This window comes from Dermacentor variabilis, chromosome 1, assembly GCF_050947875.1.
Source record: "Dermacentor variabilis isolate Ectoservices chromosome 1, ASM5094787v1, whole genome shotgun sequence".
NCBI classification, from domain to species: Eukaryota; Metazoa; Arthropoda; class Arachnida; order Ixodida; family Ixodidae; genus Dermacentor; species Dermacentor variabilis.
This window is the reverse complement of record NC_134568.1, coordinates 195984093-196007167: the sequence shown is the minus strand read 5'-3', so window position 1 is coordinate 196007167 and position 23075 is coordinate 195984093. Positions and strand designations below refer to the sequence as shown.

At 44.7% G+C, this 23075-nt stretch overlaps 1 protein-coding gene across 1 annotated transcript in view; it reads right to left on the bottom strand.

The window, feature by feature from the left end:
• Positions 1-7634, bottom strand: part of LOC142590439 (clotting factor C-like) — a 54421-nt gene extending 46787 nt beyond the window's left edge. The window contains exon 1 of the mRNA XM_075702548.1: positions 7175-7634. Coding sequence (XP_075558663.1) covers positions 7175-7193 — 19 coding nt within the window. The 5' untranslated portion in view covers positions 7194-7634. The remainder of the gene's footprint in view (positions 1-7174) is intronic.
• Positions 7635-23075: the final 15441 nt, after the last annotated feature.

Below are 23075 nucleotides of genomic sequence, written 5' to 3'. Positions count from 1 at the left end.
CAATTGGCAACTACGGCGTCGTTTCTAGGAACGCTAGAGGAGAGATACTGGTAGAATTCGCGGAAAGGAATAAGCTGCCAATAATGAACACCTTCTTCAGGAAGCGTAGTAACAGAAAGTAGACCTGGAAAAGCCCTAATGGTGACAAAAGAAATGAAATAGATTTCATACTTTCTGCCGATTCCAGCATAGTGCAGGATGTAACGTGTTAGGTAGGTTAAAATGTAGTGATCATAGGTCGGTGAATAATGAATGAATGAATGTTTGATGTTTAATGGCGCAAGGGCCAAGTATGGCCAAAGAGCGCCATGTCCGTGGTTATGAGTTCGCAGTGTAATTGTGAGTTCTATGAAGTTGGTGTGACGTGGCTGTAAAGGGGCCTTAAATATAGTCGCTCTAAAGTGCGTAAAATCTGTATAATAAGATTGGGGCGATGACGTATGACGTGTACTATGAACATTAAGATGCATTTAAAAAGAATGATACGATGTGTAAAAATATATCAGGTTATAAGATATGCTAGAGCACTACTGCCTCCATAGAGCCCTTGAAACACAAGGGCCTGGAGGCATGTGCTATGCAAAACAGTTATGGCAGCGGCATCCTCTGGAACGAGGATGCTCTACGAATTTAATGGACTTGTAACATGTAAGATAACCTCATATAAGAAACCGCGGACTGCTTTGGTGTTAAATAGCGGTTCTTGGCCAAGAAACATTGCCGGGTGAAGAGGGATGTAATTATACGCATGCCTGGCAATAGACTAGCCACAGACTAACAATGATTTTCAGAACGTCAGCAAATATTAGCATAGTTTCAGGTTAACTTATACATCGCGTGGAACGTAAAATTCAAGATTGTTACCTCTCTTGAAGCCTACACCTCCTTGTTACGGTACGCGTGTAGCAGACGACACGCGAGTGCTTGCGTGACGCAATATGCGCGCGAACTTAGAATTCTCGGATGCAAGACGCACTGCGCATGCGCGCTGCTTCTCGGCGCTGCCGCTAAACTGCGCTGGCAGTACGGAAAGCCACGTGCTCCCGTGTTCACCGCCAAAAAGATCGCGACTGTACTTCTCTAATGGCCGAAATGAACGCATAGCATCCTGCATAGCCTTTGCTATCTGAATTTCTAGTGAGGACGAAAAGCCTTCGTGGCATTCATATTTCATAAGTGATTTAAACATGTGCCAATCTATTGTTTGTTTAAAACTGGATGGGACGGATTTCGTTAGGCCTTTAATCTTCAGGTCGGTAGTAACGTGGTCGCTTCTGTGGGTTTCTGTATCTGCGAACCAAAGGACGCGGCGAGCAAGGCATCGCGAGACAAAAGCCAAGTCTAAACAACTACTCGGCCGCGCAGAAACGTGGGACTGCCATCGTTTAGACAGCAAAGCTCACGGTCACAGGCAAAGGAAACGAGGTTTCTTCCTTTGGAATTTACCTTGACGCTTCCTCGAAATGAATGACGTGCGTTAAAGTCCCCAACAACAATTCATGGACCAGGAGTCGCATCTATAATGCCACTCAGTCTCTGTCTGTCGAAACGACTTGATGGAGAAAGGTAAGCGACCACTAGAGTAAATGAAAGTTTGCGCTTTTTCACGGTCAAACAGACATACTGATTACTGTCATGTGGCAGCACTGGATGAACATTGTAAGTCAGTTCACACCGTATGTATATGATCACCTTGCTAATTTCATTACAAGTCCATAACACATAAGGTTCATAGCCTGAGATCCGGACGGGTTTCTGTAGGCTCGGTTCACATACGACAATAATGGAGAATCGATTGGTCAAAACGTAATGGCGAAAATCAGCAATACGTAATTTCAGACCACGGGCATTTTATTGAATAATAGACGCTTCCTTGACTTGTCTGAAAAACGGCTGACGTGGTAAAGCCATTGTGCTTGCTATTCGAGGCTCGCAAGAACCGGATCTAGACCGTCCAGCACTTGCAGTGCACCCTGAGCAGATGACGTCTGCATGTCATTTATCAATACGCGAATATCTTTCATTAGAGACTTGATTATAGCGATTACTTGGGGGTCTTGTCCTCGCACGCGATCTGTGCCATCATTGGTGCTTTGGTAGTCCACCGTCAGTCTTCGTTCTGCTGGAGGACTTAATATCGGAAGTGCAGGCCAGGCGTTTGCAGAAGACGTATTCAATGCGTCACCAATGTGTGTTGCTAGTGTGGGTGAGCGTCTTGGGAGCACCAGCTGTTGGAAGTAGCGACTTTCTTACGACGGTCTCAGTATTTCTAGTAGACGAAGATCGTCTGCGGCGGGCACGACGCCGTCGCACTTTGGCGGCGGCCTCTCTGTGCGTTGAGTTGTCACTCACCATTTGTTTTAGGACTTTCAGCTGTGTCTTGTGTCTCGGACAGTCTTTCGACGATGCTTCATGAGGACCAGAGTAATTCGCACACTTAAAATCAGTCACCCGGCAAACATCAGCGCTGTGCTGCTCAGAGCATTTCGGGCGCACGGTCGAATTTTTACATATGCCGCTGACATGCCCTATCTTCAGACAATTACGGCACTGAAGTGGTCTTGGAATGAATGGTCGCACAGGCTAACGAAAAAATCAAACCTTCACGTGTGACGGCAAGCTTCCTCCCCTGAAGGTTATCCTCACACATCGTGATTCTCCTAGGCGACGGATTTCAATAATAGTGACACCTGCTGTGGCGGGTTCAACTAAAATAGGCAGATCGTTGTCGGTGATTGAGTCATCCACATCATAAAACCCACCTGATGAAGTATCGCTGCCCTGTGGTATTATGGTGCGAACATTAATCTTGCCCAGCACTTTGACTATTCTCAAGATATCCAGTGCTGCTCTGTCCTTGACATCGACCGCGGTAATGTTCTTGCAGGTGTTAATTCTCACATCTGTAATCTCATTCGGAACAAGAGCCTCCAATGTGACATATATGGATTGCCTGTTTAGCCGATTCCGGTCGTCGGTTGGCGTCTCGGGCAAGAAGAGGATGGTATGAGCCGTGTCATCGATCTTTGCCATCGCCGTCGTCCTTGTTGAAGACGAGGAAGCAGTGACGATTATCCTCTTTCCGTTTTGCCTCACAACTGTCAAGTAATCACCGTCATCCGATAGAACCTCGTCTGAAGCAGAGTAGTACAGCATGGTGTCCTCGCTGCCTGTGTCGCTCATGAGGTGGTTGCGCTTCCTCGGAGTGCTTGACGCTGTGACGTCTGTCTCCTCCGGACGTCTAGCGGACTCCGCTTCCATCGCCGAAGGTCTCGGAAGCGGCGTCTCCCGAAAGCACGCAAAAATACTCGTAAAATGAGAGCAGTGGAAAACGGGGTTCCGCACAAGAGCCACTTCTTCGTATTCCTCTTAACGTTAGAAAATTTGTAATAAGACGCTGCGGGCTACCCGTGTTGCAATTATGGGAGGCTTTAGGTTAGTTTTGACCAGCCAGAGGTCTTTGAAGTGCACCAAAACTAAGGAAACTGGCATTTCTTCATCTCGCGAGCCCCCTTCATAACCCATGTAAGCTACACCTGAATCGAAACAAGATGACTGGCGGTGTATATTTAGCTCACAGCAGTGTGAGTTACTGACGAAACACTTGCTTACTTAATTTATTTATATTTAATTTGCCGCTTTCTCAGATTGTCTTGTGCTCCGTTGCATCGCAATCACGGTCGCCGTCACCAACAGCCTAATCAAAGCGCAAAGCGAGTGGTGTTTAGAAGCGAATTGGAAAACAGCAACACCGCGAGGTGGCTTTAGATCTCCGTTTCTGGACCACTCGTACCATGTGTTTCTGCGAAGACTTTCTCATATTATACAAAATAAGGTAGTGGAAACGAATTGATAATTGTTACTGACCGGGCTTCGTACTCTTATGGATCAAGAAAGAGGATATCGAGGCACGAAAGGGGACGAACAACACCGGCGAACGATGAGGCGTGTGTACATTCCCGCCCAACTATAGAGAGCGCAAGGTTATACAACGCGGAACTTGACGCCATCGTCGCAACGAAAGTCCGGACCACTTCATGCTAGGTGCCATATAGTTCCAGTCACGGGATAGTTTCCTCTCTCACACACAGCACGTCAATGCGATCTCACAATGCATATCTCCCACCTCACTTCAGTATGCACATAAGCTGGTTCGCTGTGCGGCTATTTGTAAATTCGACATACTCTATAATATGCCCGCTAGAATTATGAACACGCCAGATCAGAGGAGTACAACCAACGCCTTCAAAAGGCGCCAACATCTCCGTGTATAAATTAAATAAGTTCTTTTTTTTTAAATGTCGCCGCCTTAGACTTCGTCATCTAGAGGTCGCCAGAGGTCATGGACCGTATTTTACAGAGTTATTTGTCCTCCAGAAATATTTGTCATCGGCCGGCGCTTTCGCTACCATCGGTCCGTCGGAGCCTGTTCTTGCGAAAAAAAAAATTTTTGAGCACAAACTACGAAGTAAACCCTGGCCATGAGCAAAGGCGCGTTACTATTTGAGCTCAGCGGATTTATGAAATGCGGACTATGAAATGGCATGCATGGCGCCCATCTGTGGAGGCACGTGCCGGCAGATAAAAGCTTCGCTTCTCAGCGCGATCGTGTAAGAGAAACCGAACCGACCTTATCGCTCAGTTTGCAGCCGGCAGTCGGACCGCCACGAGGAGCGAGGCGCGTCGAACGGATATATCAGTCACCTTGGCTGTAAACTGCGCACAACGTATTGCGTTACGACAAAATATGCATGTCTGTAGTGATGGCTTCTGGAGCACGAATGCAGCATAGACGCTAGTCTAGTTTTCATTAAATTATAATATTTTATGGCCTAACGTTGCACCCGGCCTATGAGCGACGCTTTAAGAACCTGTGGCGGCTTCGAGATCAATCTTGACCGCCAGTTCTTAAAGCACCAGCGAAATTTCCGTACACGGGCATTTTGGCATCAAATTTCTACCGCATCGGGTGGAACATAGCAGCTGCGGTTAAGAAACGAGCCCGCGACCACGTGCTCTGCAGTGAAAAGCTTTCTTTTTTTTTAAGACGTAAGGTGCACAAATATGGCGCCGGCTACTTCTTGACTCTTGAATTAGAAGTACATACAATATACAGTTATAACAGACAGCATATAACATTATACAGCATAGTTCAACAAAGTTGCGTTAGCTCATACAAGTGAAAACAATAACACGACATTACAAAGACACTTTGAAAAATTTGAATTCAGGTGTTTTACGTGCCAAAACAGCGATTTGATTATGAGGCACGCCATAGCGGGGGCTCCGAATTAATTTGACCGCCAGGGGATCTTTAACGTGCCCCCATCAATGCAAGGGACACGGGCATGTTTGCATTTCGCCCCCATCGACAGGCGGCCTCGGCAGCCGGGATTTGATCCCGCGCCCTCGGGCTTAGAAGCGCAACACCATATATCCATAAGCCCCCACGGCGAGCACAAAGATACTCTTAAAGCAATAATGCGAACAGCATAACAAATAAACTGTGAAGCAACGATAAGTGCCCCAATAATACCTCATATACATAGTGACACTAAAAATAAGGAATGCTCTTATAAATAAAATGTTTTTTATGCGTTAATATAGTGGCCTATAATGCCGATGTCCTCCAAAATATTTAAAGCTATTAAACTGCACATCTGTATGGCTCTTGTTGGCCATGGCCCCAATAATTTCTTTAAATTGAGTGGTCTACGGTGAAATGTCATTAGCGAAGATTGAAGTCGGCGTCTTGGTGAGTCATGACGCAGGCATTTTGGAAAAAGGTGACATGTGTCTTCGTCAACAAAGCCAAAATTCCACTGATGTATTTCAGTGGGGCCAATTGTGTGTAAAAAGTCTATGTGTAGGCAGTGCCCACCCGTAATCGATGAATATAAGTTTCTCATTTCGTTTCTATCTAACGGTAACGGAACATTGTATTCAATAAATGGATCAATACAATATATATCAGAACTCCCGGAACTTTGTCCAAACCACATTTTTCTACATACGTTCGGTGATGTCGCTTTTTGAATACAACGAAGTTTACTACCTGATATTTGGAGGAAAATCATATCTTTGCGATGTACTTGTCATGCTGCTGCATCGGCTATACCGTGTTGCTTGGAATATTACAATGTCCCGGTATCCACTGAAATACTATTTCATGCTGAACTTGGTTTGCCTTTGTGAGCTCTTTTAGAGTCTCAATTATAATAGAATTAGTTGTTTTCATTTTCACGCTGCAGAACCCACCGTAGTGGCGTAGTGGCTTTGGCGTTGTGCTTCTAAGCCCAGGAGAGATCAAATTTGGGTCGCGGCGGTCGCATTTCTATGGGGGAGAAATGCAAAAGCACCTGTGTACCATGAAATGGGTGCATGTTAGAGAAACCCATGTGGTCACAGCCCTACGATTATGAGACACACCCACTACGGCGTGTCTCATAATCATAGCGTGGTTTTCGCAAGTAAAGCCCCAGAACTCGTGCTGCAAAGCACTATGAGTGCCACGCGGGAGTCGCTGAAAACTATATATGTATACCCACTTTTGAGCCTTTCTTACGGAAGTTATAAATTTCACGGTACATAGGATCGCGAATAGTTTAGCCGCTGTGAACGGTGTTGCACGATATTCATTAGCCACCCGTGCAGACATGTTATGTAGCCTGGATACCGCATGCATATTTGGTATATTGCTAGATGTTGAGCAGCTTTAATGAACGTGCAATGAAATTTATGTCACTGAACCACCACAGCGGCTAATCTTTCTCTCTCTCTCTCTTTTACTTTCACAAGCTAGTCTCACTTCTTTTTCATACGTTCTGAGAAGTTCACTTGTTGCGTCGTCCATCTACGTTTTGTTGCGCAAACTTCACCGCAGCACCTACATAGTATAACGTAATCGCATTTTCTAAATACCCACCAATCAATTATTAATTTTTTCCGTTCAATTTGCTTCAACGTTACCTTAAAAGCAGCATCCTTCGCTCACCTAACTACGCTACTAGGTGAAATCCCTCAAATGCAATATCGGGGGCGCGAGTCAGCATTGTTACTGAAACATATATCACTTGCCAACTCCGTGCTGTGCACATGAACATGCTCGCACAGCTAAATAAGAATTCATGTGCAGTCGTTCCGATAAGGAGAAAGCATGCATCTGGGTACTCACAGCTTAGCGATGAAATCATGTCAAACGGCGATAGCCGAGCCGCAGCGCGACGCCCTTCTCAGCTTGGCAGTAATACCGTAGCACCGCTTCGAAATGAAAGAGGCGTGCACCAGCCACGCCGTAGAAATGACCCTCTCCTTACTGGTCCCAACGTCAGCACGATGCCTCCTTCTCCGAGATATTCGCTGCCTTCTCCGAAGAACCGCCTTTATTGCGCCGCGCGCGAGCAACGCGGCCGCTCCATGATGCGATTCATCGCTCACCCCGACCGTCAAAACACGGTGCACGTGCGCCGACTCCGGCAATATTTGCTCGTCTTTTCTGCGGTGGCAGTCGTGCCGAAGACTATTGGTCTTCTTACTGACACACTACATTCTTACTGGACTTCTCACGGCGGGTGAACGCATGGGCAAACCGGATTCATTCGCTCACGTCACAGCGGCACGTGCTGGCGGGTCGAGCTATCGCGCAAGGTGGCGGGGGATTTCCTGCTCGCAGAAGGAAGCGCCCGCTGATTGTCTGCTGCTCAGCGTCAGACAGAGATTACGACGCGCCTCCTCGAAGACACGAGGCCATGGATGCGCATTTCACAAATGCTCGGCGAGAAACCTCTTCTAACTAAAAGAACCCCGTCCACGGCGGCCACATTTCGATGGGGCCGAAATGCGACAACACCCGTGAGCTTAGATTTAGGTGCACGTTAGAGAACGCCTGGTGGTCCAAATTCTTCCACTACGGCGTGTATCATAATCAAATCGTGGTTTCGGCACGTAAAACCCCATAATTTTCTAACTAAATGGTCACGAAGCAGGGTCAACGCGTCCGTCTACCTCGAAGGCGATGAAACCCCAAACCTTGAGCTTTATTGAATGGTAGTAAGAAAGACGAGTAAAGCTCCGCGATCGCGGAAGGAACTCCGCCTCTTTCTATACGAAGTTGACATTTGTTTTGGGCTCCCCCAATACGGTTCCCCGTAGTTTGGTGGAAGAAAATCAATACACAGTGTGGTTAGCGTGCCAGTCAATTAGTTTTAAACAAGCAGAGTTTCTCTCAGATCACATTAGCGATATATTGAGATACGTCAACAGTAGCAAGCGTAGAACATAAACAAATGTACGCCTGTATAGAAACTACAAAAATATTGCTGGGGACAGATAAACACGTACACTCTTGGTCACAAATATACGGGTTACGCTGCCTGCGACCGCCAAGCTGATTACAAGCTCAGGACGAACTGGTGGGCTAGTTGGTTAGGCACGCCTGTTTGATCACAGCACACAAAAAAATGACAGGGACCGACAGTGGCGCTTTGTGGTGTCTACGCTCTCGGCCTCTGTCAATTTTTTGTGCGCTGTGATCAAATAGACATGATTACAAGCTGTATATGGGAGTAATCGTGGTATGTCGTAAGCTCTAACACCCTAGAGAATGCAAAAAATCTCGTACTCACCATCCAGAGGTGTGGAGTGCCCAAAGCGCTGCGCTAACCGCATCACACATCCCAACGGCATACAAGGTGAAAGCGCGGAGCAGCTTGTGCATTTTAACTAAGGCTGTACCGTTTCAGAGGGGCCGTGGGTGGTGGCCAGTACGACTGATAACTTCAAAACTAATCGGTGGACGTTTTAGTGGGCCAGTGGAGCGAGGGCCATGGTCCGCTTGTGAGCGGATACCATAGGTCGGCAGTATAAGCGAACGCTCACTCATACCTACTCACCGTAATTAATGCGAAAGCATTATACAGGGTATTTCACGTAATTAGAACCAAGTATTTAAAAAAAACTGGTTAACCGAAGCTGGATGAACCCAACGACATATGGTTTGCGGTGATGTGGCGCGCCTCAAAATATATCTTATTTATTCAGTTACCTACCAGGCTCCCGAAGGAGTATTGCGTGAGGGGAGGATACAGGGAATTAGCAAAAAGAAAGGAGTACTAAGAAATCATACATTGTTAGCGAGTAAACATCAAAGAATAAATATCTAACAATATAAATAACGCGATAAATGAAACTAAACGACTGTGTGAAGTAGAAAAAAAGGAGTACCAAGACATTATACAAATGGTAGCTGGTAAAGAGGAAAGAACAAGTCTCCAACAACGTTAACGCAATACAAAACACACATTCAAACAAAAAAAGCGAACAAAACTATAGAACTTCGCTAAAAGTATTTACTGAGGCGCGCAGTATGGTTTAGTTGTGATAAATTATGTAAATAATATGCATAAGCGTGCTTTGAAGAATACAGGGTCAAGAATGTCAACTATGTCGTTTGGTAGGTTATTCCAATGCTGAATGGCACGTGGTTCGGCCAGCATTGGTTCGGCCAAAGATACGGTGGAAACTCAGATGATTATGCAGACGCCGAGATGTACGAGATGGACGAGTGAGCGACAAGGTGGACGGGCGCGTACTATGGACTATTTTGTGAAACAGGCAAAGCAATGCTATGGTTCTTCGTGATTCAAAAGGTGAGAGGGATAAGATGACTTAATGCTAGTCACGCTAGAGTCGCGGTGATAATCTCTGACAATGAAGCGGGCGGCGCGGTTTTGGACTGACTCGAGAGTCGCGATTAGGTATGCTTGATGAGGTGGCCAGATAGGGGCTACGAATTCCGGTTGTGGCCTTACGAATGTCTGATATAGGCGATTTTTTTGGTGAGCAGGAGCATCGCGCAGGTTACGTTTAAGGTAACCGAGCGTACGTGAGGCTTTAGCAGTTATTTATTTTTTTTTTATGTGCGCAGACCATGGCAGGTTAGGTGTAAGGAGAATGCCGAGGTACTTGTATGAGTTGGTGTGTGTGACGGGGTTCTTATCCAGTGAGTAATCGAAAGCGGCAAATGTCTTTTTGCGGGTGAATGTTATTAGTTTGCATTTAACGGTGTTTAGGGTCATTTGCCAAAAAGAGCACCAGTTAGTAATACGGTCAAGATCTCATTGGAGAGCGACGTGATCGGAAGGTGAGCTAATTTGACGATAGATCACACAATCGTCTGCGAACAAGCGAATGGATGACGTTATTTCGGATAGCAGGTAGTTAATATAGATCAGAAAAAGTAATGGTCCGAGTACGCTTCCCTGTGGTACACCAGATGTTACATCGCTGATACTGGAAATAAAGTTATCGACGACGGTGAATTGCTTACGGAATGACGAGACATTTCTTATCCAAGATACTGTTAGGGAATCGATGTTTAAGCATAAAAGTTTAGCTATGAGACGGCAATGAGCAACGCGATCGAAAGCCTTAGCGAAGTCTATGAAAATGTAATCTGTTTGCGGGCACGTATCCATGTTTAGGAAAATATCCGTAGTCAATTCGAATAGTTGCGTTTCACATGATAGTCCTTTTCTAAAATCATGCTGATGTTTAAAGTGGTAGTTTCCAAGTGATTTTCTACGTTTGAAAATGTTATGTGTTCTAGTAACTTACCGGGAACGCTTGTTACTGACATTAGGTGGTAATTGTTAACAGCGATTTTATCGCCAGTCTTAATAAAAGGTATAACTCTACCGACCTTCCAGTCATACAGAACTTCCCCTGTTGAGAGGGACTGTTGAAACAAGCAAGAAAGGACTGTGCTAGAGGGTACTACTGTACATTTTAAGATTCTTGAGTTTACACCGTCCATGCCGGAAGAAGTTGACATTTTGAGGTTGTTGATCAGCTCAGCAAAACCAGTGGTTGTTATATTGATGGGCAATGTATGGATAATCAAGTTCAATGGGTGTACGCATTTTCTAATGGTCTTCCTTTGTAAATACGGCCGTGAAGTAATTGTCAAAGATAGATGCTGAAAGCTCTCGTGCAATCGGCAAGCCAGAACTATCAAGTATTTGTGAAATGTCGGAATCTTTAACGGGAGAGATCGCTTTCCAAAATTTTTTGGGGTTGTTTTGAAGTAGTGATTGCAGACCTCAAGAGAAATGCTTTTGCTTGGCTTGACGCAGGGCATTGCAGTAGGCTACATCACAAGACTTATGTTTGCTCCAAGATACAGGTGTGTCCACATGTTTGGCAGTCCTGTAAGGACGCTTCTGATATTCCGCCTAATTAGTTAATATCAATTAATCCAAATGTTTAATATTCACTCTAGGGGCAAGTACGTTTGGTTACGTTGTAGAGCGGGTTCAGAAACGACCGATGCAATTTTTTGTCGCGATGTACAAGCTGCGTTGTGTCTATTTTTTTTTTCGGCTTTTGTACAAAGCCCGCGAAATATGAAATAAAACCACGTGACTGCGCTCGTGCGCTATCGTATTGCAGCGCTCTCAACTATACGTCGAGCTTATCGCTTATCAGAGACGAACGGCGCTTCCTTGCCGTGTGCCACCGCCGAAGATGCTGACGCACTGCGAGGCCGATGCCTATAGAGCCGCGGCCGCTCACTTCGCCACGGTCCGCGCGCACGGTTCTTTCACACGAAGCGCGGTTGCTGCAATACGACATCGTCGAGTTTATAAAATCAGTGTATAAAATAAAACGTAATAATTTCCAATTGAACGCCGCTGAGCGGTCCTTCGAGTTATGGACTCTTCGCGGGCAAGCAAACGCGTTGTTGGCGCGTTCTCATTTGACCTTACGGGAAAAAGCAGGGAAACGACAAACGGAGGCGGTCAAAAACAAAGTTCGCAATAGGGGTTCAGAAACTTTGGATATGGGAATTGATCGTTTTTTTTTTCTTTTCAATTTTTTAACATAGGTGGGGCATTAGGCAATAAAATAACAAGGCCTTGGTGGCGCAACCCAACGCCCCGTTCCAAAGGGGCCGCTCGTAACACCCGTCCATAACATCCATCCACCGACGTGCAGTTAAAACGCAGGCAAGAGCTTGTGCGGAGAAGGAACGCGCGGAAAAAAATGTTTCACCAAAGGAATGTACTGATTTCGCATTCCCACACGTAAGCAGTCTTGTTTCTGCTCAATTTTTCTTTCAGGCTACACATTTTTTCACGTTCATATATAATCACGTCTACTCACACCCGCCGGCACTCGCTCATGCTCACGGCTACTCACAGTCACAAGTACTCACTCGCGTTCATACTCACGTCCATTCACACTCAATGGCACTCACTGATGTTCATACTCATGTTCACTCACACTCATCGGCACTCACTCTAGTTCATACTCACGCATTTCAAATGAGTGTGTCATGAGTGAGTGTGCCGAGCTATGTACAAATGTACAAATGGGTTGGAATGCATACGGCAGTCATTACAAAATCCTGCCTCAGAGCTTACCACTGCAGTTGAAAAGAAAAGTGTACAATCATTGCATTCTACCACGGCTAACACATCGTGCAGAAACTTGGAAGTTAACAAAGAAGCTCGAGAACAAGTTAAAAACCGCACAAAGCGATGGAACAAAAAATGTTAGATGCAACGTTAAGAGAAAGGAAGAGAGCGGAGTGGATCAGAGAGCAAACAGGGATAGCCGACATTCTAGTTGACATTAAGAGGAAAAAATGGAGCTGGAGAATGTAGAAAAAAATGTAGAAAAAAATGTAATGCGTAATCTGGGTAACCGGTGGACCATTAGAGTTACAGAATGAGTGCCAAAGGAAGGGAAGCGCAGTCAAGGACGGTAGAAAACTAGATGAGGTGGTGAAATTAGGCAATTTGTGTGCGCGAATTGGAATCAGCTAGCGCAAGACAGGGGTAATTGGGGATCGCAGGGAAAGGCCTTCGTCCTGCAGTGGATATTAAAATAGGCTGCTGCTGCAGACGATGATGATAATGATATGATATGAGGTGCACAAGTTATACTACACAGTTACACCATTTCTATGTGTTCTCACTGGGCCATTGGTGATCAATATTCAGATGTTGCCATCGAGATAGAGAGTTATGATGTGGTCAGCAGCCCTTTGACTTCGTGATCAACCAAGCTTTCTCTTGATTTTATTGCGAGTCCATTTTACGGAAGTTCGTTGAAGCTTATTACAAAGCTTCACTTCAAAAGTTATTAGGTACATTTCAAAAGTGTACCTAATCCTTTCCAGTTCAAATTTTATGGCTGAAGTGAGATATTTATCACAAAAGATAGGCAAAAATAAATTTGAAAATCCCCAGTGCGGTTTACCGCAGCATGTCGAAGGCTCGCCTATTCAATGAGTCGAAGCGTATGGTTATTCGGTCTTATTAATTCACAGTCATGACGGTGTGAAGTGTAGCGACAAACTATGCGATTACCCTTTTTGATGCAGCCCAAAGCAGCAAAGATGCAGCAAAGAGGCGTAACATCAGCGTGGACATTTGCGTATTCGGAATAACTATGTTTATCTTCGGCAAGAACTTGATGAAATTATGTAATTAGAGTTGCACACACTGAAACTCCCGTAATGAGTTGTGGCGTTTTTATCTATGTTCAATATTTCTTGTGAAGCATACAATTCCTACAAGATGGAAAGAGAGAGAGAAAGAAAGAGAACGTCAACCAAGAACAAAAGAAAAAGAACATTTAATGAACTTCGGCGTTCTTTTTTTTTTTTTTTTTACACCATGCCTCTTCCCGACTAGCGGCATTCCGTCAAATCTTGGATTTCATGATTCCCACAAGAATCACTGGACGAGAAATCTAAACAAGATGGAGAGTTTAAGTGACCAAAAGTGGTCAGAATGAAAATCAATTTATGCAACATTGACATAAGAGTTGTGTTTATTTTATTTATTATTACCCTCAAGGCCAAAGGAAATAAATGGGCACTAAAAGCAAATAATAAGACAACGCCGGCTGTTTAAATGCCATTCCAGAAACCTCGCAACGCTTGTTTCTTGCCAAGAAAGGACTTAGTTTACGAGAAAATTGTATCTGAAGGGTCCGAACGCTTTTTCGAAATTCAAATCTCCCGCCACCCAACCGGGGCAGTGGTGAAGTTGCATACGCCATCACTGCCCTTTGCTGCCGTCAGTGAGCAAAACGGCTCCCGAAAGACGGAGGCACCAAGCCAAGACAGAGTGGTGGATCCGCCGCTGCAGCTGCTTTTTGGTCAAGTGGGTAGACTTGACCAAAAAGTGGGTAGAGTTTGGTCAAGTGCGACATCACATGGAAGTTGAATTCTCTGCTACTTGGCAGTTTGTGCGAGTTTCGCGAGCCAGCAAAACCAGCGCAGCACTACGCGATCAGGACAGTATTGAAACGCGAAAGCGTGGGTGGCGCAGAGTCGAGCGAAAACGGAAACCTTTCGACCGCTCGCGTCGTTGTCAACGGTAACTTCAATTAGTTTTTTTTTTTCTAAACATGAAATAGAACTCGACAAGTAGCATTTTATTTCATATTGTAATATGATACGAGGATGTTTTTTTGCAACGAGTAGTTGAGTACTAGTGACAGAATTTAATTGAGGAGTGCTTTCGTCATCGGGCCAGGGGAGTCTCTAATGTCCTGCATCTACCTCAGTTTCTCAATTATTAAGGCCCTGTTCACGATAATCTTGACGCCTTAGAGATTCTCAAGCATTAATCTATCACTTTAGCTTGACTTAATATTTGCCTTTAGTGTCTCTTTAAAGAGGGGAGTGGGTTACAGCAAATGAGAAAAAGAGACAACTATAAGCAGTTGGAACGCTTAAGTACAAAGGTTTCCGATTATACAGCTTCAGCTAGGGTTTACAACGTCATAATAAATTGGTAGCAAACTAAGATAGTAAAGCGGTAAATACAAATCCACTTAGGTTACAACCATACAGTAAACAACAAAAAATGCTTCAATTACACAGTGTTAGCTAGAGCTGCTCGAAATCTTTGGTTATGGTAAATAGATACGACTTCATCATGCAGGAAGATGGTTCCATTCCGTGGATGACCGAAGAATACATTAGTGCAAAAAAGTTTTAGTGTGACATGATTCAAGACCAACTTTGTAACGGTGGTCGATTCGAGGCGATATGCATTGTGGCTGAAAAATGAAATTATTGCGGAGTGTTGAATGATGGTAAAATTTATGAAGAAGAACTAAACGTGCGATTTTACGACGAGAAGAAAGTGGGGTAAGTGCAAGGTTGGTTTTGATGGCGGATAAACTTGCAGTTGTGTTGTAATTACGCAAGATGAAGTGAACTGAATTCTTTTGCACGAGTTCTAATTAATTAATCAGTTTGGCAATGGCAGGATCCCGAAAAGCACATGCATATTCAAGTTTCGGACGTATATGGGTAGTATAAAGAAGCATTTTTAGGGATGAAGGGGCGGTTGAAAAGTTACGGCTTAGGTAGCCAAGCATGCGGTTAGCACTGCGAATTACGTAGTCGGTATGAAGATTCCAAGATAAATTAGCAGAGAGATGCACACCTAGGTAAAATATAAGAGTGAACTAATTCCAAGGGAACAGTATTTAGGTAATATGTATGAATGCGGTAGTTATTCGGGATACACGCATCACTTTACATTTTCCAACGTTTAGTTCCATTAGCCAATGTTTGCACCAGTTGGCTACACTAATTAGATCAGACTGAAGGTGGTTAGGATCCTCTGCATTAGTTATTTCACGAAAGATAATAGAATCATTAGCAAATCAGTGAATGTTAGATGATAGTGAGGAAGGGAGGTCGTTAATATAAATGAGAAACAAAATAGGCGCGAGTACTGAACCTTGTGGTACACCGGAAGTTACACTTCGAAGTGGGGAGTTATGGCCATTTGCGGTTACAAATTGAGAGCGATTGGATAGGAAGCATTCAATCCACTTCAAGATGCTAGGGTCAACGTTCAGCTGACTTAGTTTATAAAGTAAAAGTTTATGACAGACCTTACCAAATGCTTTAGCGAAGCCTAATGAAATGCAATCTGCAAATGACGAACGATCGAGAATACGATGCAATTTGTGCGCAAAGATTGCAAGCTGAGTTTCACAGGAAAATGTTTTTCTAAATCCGTGATGAGCTGGTGTGAAAAATGCATTGGATCCCAGGAAGTTAACAAGATGTTCGAATATTATATGTTCGAGCAATTTACAGCAAGGGTTTGAGAGTGAGATGGGGTGATAATCAGCTGTTAAATTTTTGTTACCCTATTTATGCAGTGGAACCACCATCCCGATTTTCCATTGGCTAGGTTGAGTAGATTTATCCAGTGATTGCTCAAACAGTTTTGTTAGTATAATTGAACTAACGGCGATGGTATTTTTAAGAAATATTGAGTTAGGAGAGTCGTAACCAGGCGATGAGTGTTGGTTCAGGTAATCAGCTTCGCAACGCCAGCCGTATCTACAATCACCGGAGGAATAACTACATAATCGTCCTGGCGAGTAGGAGGCAGGCGGTCATTGCAGGGGACAGAAAAATTTTGCACAAATGCGTCAGCGCATTGTTCCTTAGGTATAAGGATGTGCAATGGGTCTTCCAGAGTTAGGTGCTCATCGCGCAAGGAATTGCTTACACCCCAAAACATTTTAACGTTAGTCTTTAACATTGATGGAAGTATAGAAAGTTAGATTTAGCGTTCTTTAGTGCTGTTACGCTCAGTTGCGATCAATTTGAAGGTGATCGCGCGAGCATCGACCGGCGGGCCTTCCAAGCAGCATAGCGGCCGATTTCGGAACTGCGAAGATAAAAAATTGCGCTGCCTTCTTCTCCTATTATGCTCTTCCAGGCTGCAACCATCACCCCCAAGACCAACTCGCCACATTTTTGTGTTTGTTTCCCTTTCATGGCAATCATCGGTGTGCGTCGCTTCCTCATGCATGCATTTTCTAACAATGACACTTCTGTGCAAAAGCTCATAGCGCAATCGAAATGAATTCGTGGGTTATGCCGTGAACGGTGACGGGAGTGACAACTTTTCAGGGAACACCAAAAGAGAGAGAGAGGGGAGCTATCTGATGTTTCCCTCTCGAAGGACGGTGATGACGTAACGTGGCGCTGCTCCTAGTTTTGGTCGCCGCTCGAGCGATCACCTTCAATTTGATCGCGACTGTACGTGCCGAATGCGGACTTATAAGTAGACCAGCGTGTGTCAATTTCCGAGTGTTTTGCGGAGCGATATAAGCGTTTTTTTTTTTTTGCGGTTACATAGGCGCTTAAGATTGGTATTGTACCAAGGAGCATCAGAAGTGTAGGTAATGATGCCGGACGGAATGTACTCTTGAGTTAGTTCCTGATCTTTGGCGGCGAACATGTCCCAATTGTGCTGAAGCGAACGATTTTCATAATTCGGTAGGAAAGTGTCGAGAAATGCAATTAGTCCGTTATCTATGGTGATAAAGTCAGCGTTTTTGTAAATATGCATAGCTTTTCTGATTTTATATGGTTTGGTGATTAAAGTGTTAATAGAAAATGCAAGTAGGCACTGATCGCTTATACCAGGTAGGTGTGTAATCTCCGAGATTGTATCAGAGTGAGATTTCAAAACCAAGGGTGCTTGCGGCATTAGAAGCTACACGTGCAGGTTTTGTTACTAGTTGTGACAATGAAAAAGCTGAGCAGAAGTCTAAAAACTCCTTACCTTGTGCTGAAAAGGGGGAGAGTGAATAAGTTTGATCACTCCAGGTTATGTTTGGAAGATTAAAATCGCCCAGAAGGATGGAAGATGAAGGAAATCGCGTGCGAACAAGGTTTATACCGTCGTGCCGGTCATGGAAAAACAGGTTGTGCAGAGGGTGAGCGATAGCACATGCCCATGATGAATTTTTTGTGACCAAGAGTTACGGAAACCCAGGCAGCCTCTAGATCGTCGCTCGTACAGACAAGAGAAGACGGAATGTCATCTGAAATTGCCAAAAGGACGCCACCTCTTCAGCGCGCAGTACGATCGCAGCGATAAACACGAAATTGCACAGCACAGTGAAACACTTCTGTGTCAGTGACATGCGCAGGCAATGATTTTTGCAGAACATGTGTCAATTGTAGAAGATAAAGATTCGTATTTGTTGGAGGTGCTTCTGACGTTGGAATATAAAACTGAAACTTGAATAAATTAAGAAAATTAACCACTGCCCCTCGCGCTTTCCTAGATCGGAGCACGGGGCGGAACAGGATATGCACGGGCTACATTATCGCTACGTTGCTTATGTTCTTCAATTTAATCTGAATTGGCGTTGTACAAGTATGATTTTCTGTTCAGGATTAACTTATCATATCGCGATTGTAGAAGTTCAGAAGAGGCTTGGCTCTTACCGAATGTTATCAATTTTCTTCGCGCTGCTCGTGTAGCAACGGCAGAATCCTCACTTAGATTAATGTTCTTAAGCTTGAATTGGCTTCGCAAAGACAGTAGTTTCACTTTGATTTTGAAATTTGCGAACTTCACAATAACAGGACGGGATTTATTAGGCGTATACGAACCTAGGCAGTGCGCACGTTGGATTGCGTCTGCAGCAAGTGTGTCGGTAATACTACCAATTAATGCGATTATATTCGATTATGTTTGTTGCCATGTCTCATTATTATCAGGGATACCATGGAAAATTAAATGGTCGCAGAGCAACCGATCTTCTAATGCATTGAAACGAGATTCAAAAAGATTATTCCGAGTGCTAACTTCTTCAATTGTTTTCGTTATGCTGGAAACTTTCAGGCTGACATTATCAATGTTTTGCGACTGTTTCTCTAGTGCGTCTAGCGTTTTCATAATGCCAGAAACTTTTGATTCAAGCGATTTTTGTCCACTTCTTATGGCCCTAACACCATCAGTAATCTCGGCTTGGAACTTTAAAGTTTGTAAGGAACGCGTATGCATGTCCTTTATGAACTTTACGATTATGCTCATCTGCTCAGAGCACTCAATGTCAAGCGGAGATTCAGAGCGGGTGTTAGGGCTATGGTTCAATTCAACGTCGCCCGAGCACAACAAAAGAAACGCCATAGAAAAACACTCACAAGTGGTTTCATGGAAACCTCTTGGGCACGGGAGCAGAAGCAAGCATAGGTCATCGCTTTTCTTAGCGTACAACGACAAGGAAGCACAAACCTGCGAAGTGAAAACATGGTGGTTGAGGAACGTGCCAACGGTACTGCTCCCATGCCCACTGAAGGCGGACGGGACAGGCGGGCTTTTGATATAGCTGCCAGCAAGCGATGTCACCGATGAGCGTAAGGTGGAGCCAGGGGTGATTTGCGCAGATATAGTCATGTCAATGAAAGGCGCAGCATCCAAGGTTCAAACGGACAATACCGGCTGGAAATGCTGAACATCGGAGGCAATGATGCCGTGCGTTAAGGTTGATAACCAAGCAAGCCTGGAGAAAAGTAGCGCCTGCGAAGTGAAAGCATAGCGGTTGAGAGCCATGCCAACGGTACTGCTCCCGTGCCCACTGAAGGGGGACGAGACAAGCTGGCTTTTGATATAGCTGACAGCAAGCGATGTCACCGATGAGCGTAAGGTGGAGCCAGGGGTGATTTGCGCCGATGCGGTCATGTCAGTGAAGGGCGCAGCATCCAAGGTGCAAACGGACAAGACCGGCTGGAAATGCTGAACATCGGAGGCAATGATGCCGTGCGTTAAGGTTGATAACCAAGCAAGCCTGGAGAAAAGTAGCGCCTGCGAAGTGAAAGCATAGTGGTTGAGAGCCATGCCAACGGTACTGCTCCCGTGCCCACTGAAGGGGGACGAGACAAGCTGGCTTTTGATATAGCTGACAGCAAGCGATGTCACCGATGAGCGTAAGGTGGAGCCAGGGGTGATTTGCGCCGATGCGGTCATGCCAGTGAAGGGCGCAGCATCCAAGGTGCAAACGGACAAGACCGGCTGGAAATGCTGAACATCGGAGGCAATGATGCCGTGCGTTAAGGTTGATAACCAAGCAAGCCTGGAGAAAAGTAGCGCCTGCGAAGTGAAAGCATAGCGGTTGAGAGCCATACCAACGGTACTGCTCCTGTGCTCACATAGGGGGAATCGACTAAAAGCCTGGGGAAGGCTTGCCGAGGGTCGGTAGTACTCCCTACAAGTGGCTTCTTAGCCACTCATACAAGTATATGTATATGTGCGGACAGTATTCTGGCTAGGGAAGCCTCTTGAGCCAATGTTTCAACAAGAAGGACTTGTCTTCGTCGATGCAACTTCTTTCCTAGACAGCGTTGATATAGCTCTTTCTCCACCCCAAATTTAAAGGTTTGCAATATGTGCCATAAATAAGGTAACTCAAACTTAATTAGTGAATGTTTGTTGTTTAGTCGATTACGCATTTCAATATTTTTTTTGCAAGTAATGTCCTACTCTTCGAGTAAACCAGCTCATAGACTAGAATTGGGCTGTCTGCCACAGGCAGTTTAAAAATTTTTTGAAAGTGTTCGCTGAAGCACCCTGTATATAGTACTAACAATAAATCTCAGAAGTCCTACGTAGTCATAAGGCATTCTCATAGATACCCTCGTATAGGACCCAATGTATACCTATGGTGCATCGGGTCACGCGTTGCAGACAGACGTACAGATTTCCGACGGAAGTAGCCCTAGAATTCCTGCGCATTAAACAAGGCCTATCTAAATTATTCGACACATGCACGCATGCAATGCCGTTCATAACTGGACATCCAGCCAACAGAGTAACTTGAAAATGATAACAAATTCCTTTCAGCTGTCTGGTGCACAATGAAAATTACAGTGAACAAGAAGAAGAAAATATTTATTTGGGGCGATGCTTTGTCGATCTGCATCGTCATTCTATGTACAGCCGGTGGTTATGAATGTACTGGGGGTGAGGCGCGTGTCGTTTCCCCTTGAATGTGGCGGATGAAAATCATGTCACCACCAGAGATGAGAAAATTCCGTCATTTTTGTTTTCCTCCCTTCCCTCACGACGCAAGTACCGTCCTCACTCTCACGTTGAAAAATTTGACCGCCCTCCCTAGCCCTCGTCTTCACCTATAAAAATCCGCCCTCTCTAAACCACAGCACTAAAAAGCTTTACCCGCCGAAATCACGGAGCAAGCATCGCGATTTGCATATACGTTTGGTTCCCAGTAGCTATGCCAGTAGTTTTTTTTTTCGGTGTGCGTTTGTTCGGCTGCCCTGCCGCGGCTTTGCCTGCGAGCGGAAACACTAAAACCAACCGCGCACTTTGACGTGCGATCACGTGTTGGACCACCAGGCTCGGCTTCAATCGCGTTGCGCGATGCTCCCTTCTGATGTTTTCCCTCCTCCATGCTTTCTTCCATGGCGTGCACAGCAGGCACGGATTCATTGGTTCGTACACTTAAGCTGGCTGCTTATTTTGTGCTAAAACCAGTTTAGTGCGCTTCGTTATCTCGCGTTATTTAACTTAGGGTGAAGTGACGTGTTTGCGAGCGGAGATGTAAGCCTGAAAGTTATGTTTCGGTCATGCACCATGCGGAACACGTCTGCATCGAAACGGGAGCTGGATTCTGCTGCGACTGAGGACTGCAATGCCGGTCGTTTAACATCGCAGCTTGAAGCGTTATGTAATATTCGTCTCGTTAACTTATAGGTGGAGACAAATTAACAGATCCTGCATTATATATGGGCAGTCAGGAACGTCCGTTGATGTTTCCGAAATAAACCTTTAGTTGCGAGGCCATCGTTATACACAAAACCACGAGAGAGCGATATCGCAACGCGCGTCACATTTCTCATCTCGTTGTAGTCGTGGCCATGGACGAATGAGTAGCCTTATCAATATTTTTTTTCATGTCCACCGGCAACTTCTTTTGGCCTACAAAACCAAATAACCCTATGATAAATTGAAGTGAAAGTACTGAATTAATTGTAATAAACAGTTGCACGCGTGGCAATTCACCCACATTTCGTACTTATTGGTTCCAAATGTTCTTGCTGTTCAGTTTGGTTTACCTTAAGGCATCCATTTTTGCAGTAGTGAAGCAGTGCATTACGTTCGTGCAGAAAAAGAATGCATCAATTCTAACAGCTTCATGTTTTTTATGCACTTGCTTGTGGAACCAGCAGTGTGACCTCTTTTAGGGTATAAATGAGCGCAAAAATGTTCTCTGGCGCTTTTTGGCCATACCTGGCCGTTGCGCCACTAAACAACACACATTCATTTAAAAACGTTCTCATTTTTTATCCTAATAATACTTAAGCGGTTGAACGCACTGTAGTTAGGCAGACATCAATTTTATATACAGTAAAAATATTTCTTCAATTAACATGCTGCTTAAGCACCCTTGAACAAACACTATACATTTGCATGTGTTCTGCAGTCACAAACCATTACAATATTATATATGTCACAGCTTTTTCGATTTGATATTGCAAAATTTTGCTTTTTCAATTTCTGACGGAGTTAAAATTTCTGTTCCAGACATGTAAAAAAAGAGGACGGCACCAGTGTAAAGCAGCACACTCCACTTACTAAAGAGAAGCTGCTGCCTGCTACAACAAGGCCATTATGTGGACTTTGGCTGCTACTACAAGGTAAATAACACCGGGTTCAGAAATAAATATGCATGATATATGCTGTGTTGGCTTACTAGTCTTGAGATACATGTGATTTGTTTGTAGCAGATGATATGAATGTTTATTCATATTTACGGTTCAGCATAATTGGTTCAAAATAAAGAAAAACACTACATGAGTTTGGCTAATCTGTGCTGTATCGCGTTTATTACTGTTCTGCTCCAACAGTCTGCACCAAGCCCATCTTCGTCCTCATCGCAGGAGCCCCCATATGCACCAGCAGGAAGGGGCTGGAGCCGAATTCGCAAGGCTTTTACACCACGAACAAAGAAGCGGATCCAGAAGTATTTGGATGAGATATCAGATCTACCGAGGACTGTGTGAAGACTGAAAATAGCCTCAGCCATCATTCCACCAGCACGGATATTGGCCGAGTCATCCAGGTACCTCGACAAAAAAAAAAAGCATTCGTGTTCAGATACACCTGCAAACCTCTGAACAAGCACGGACGCCGCTGGCCAAAAGAGTTCCGTCAGTTGGCCCTTCCTTAATCAGCTTCCTGGCCTCGTCAAATTGCATTTGTGCCAAG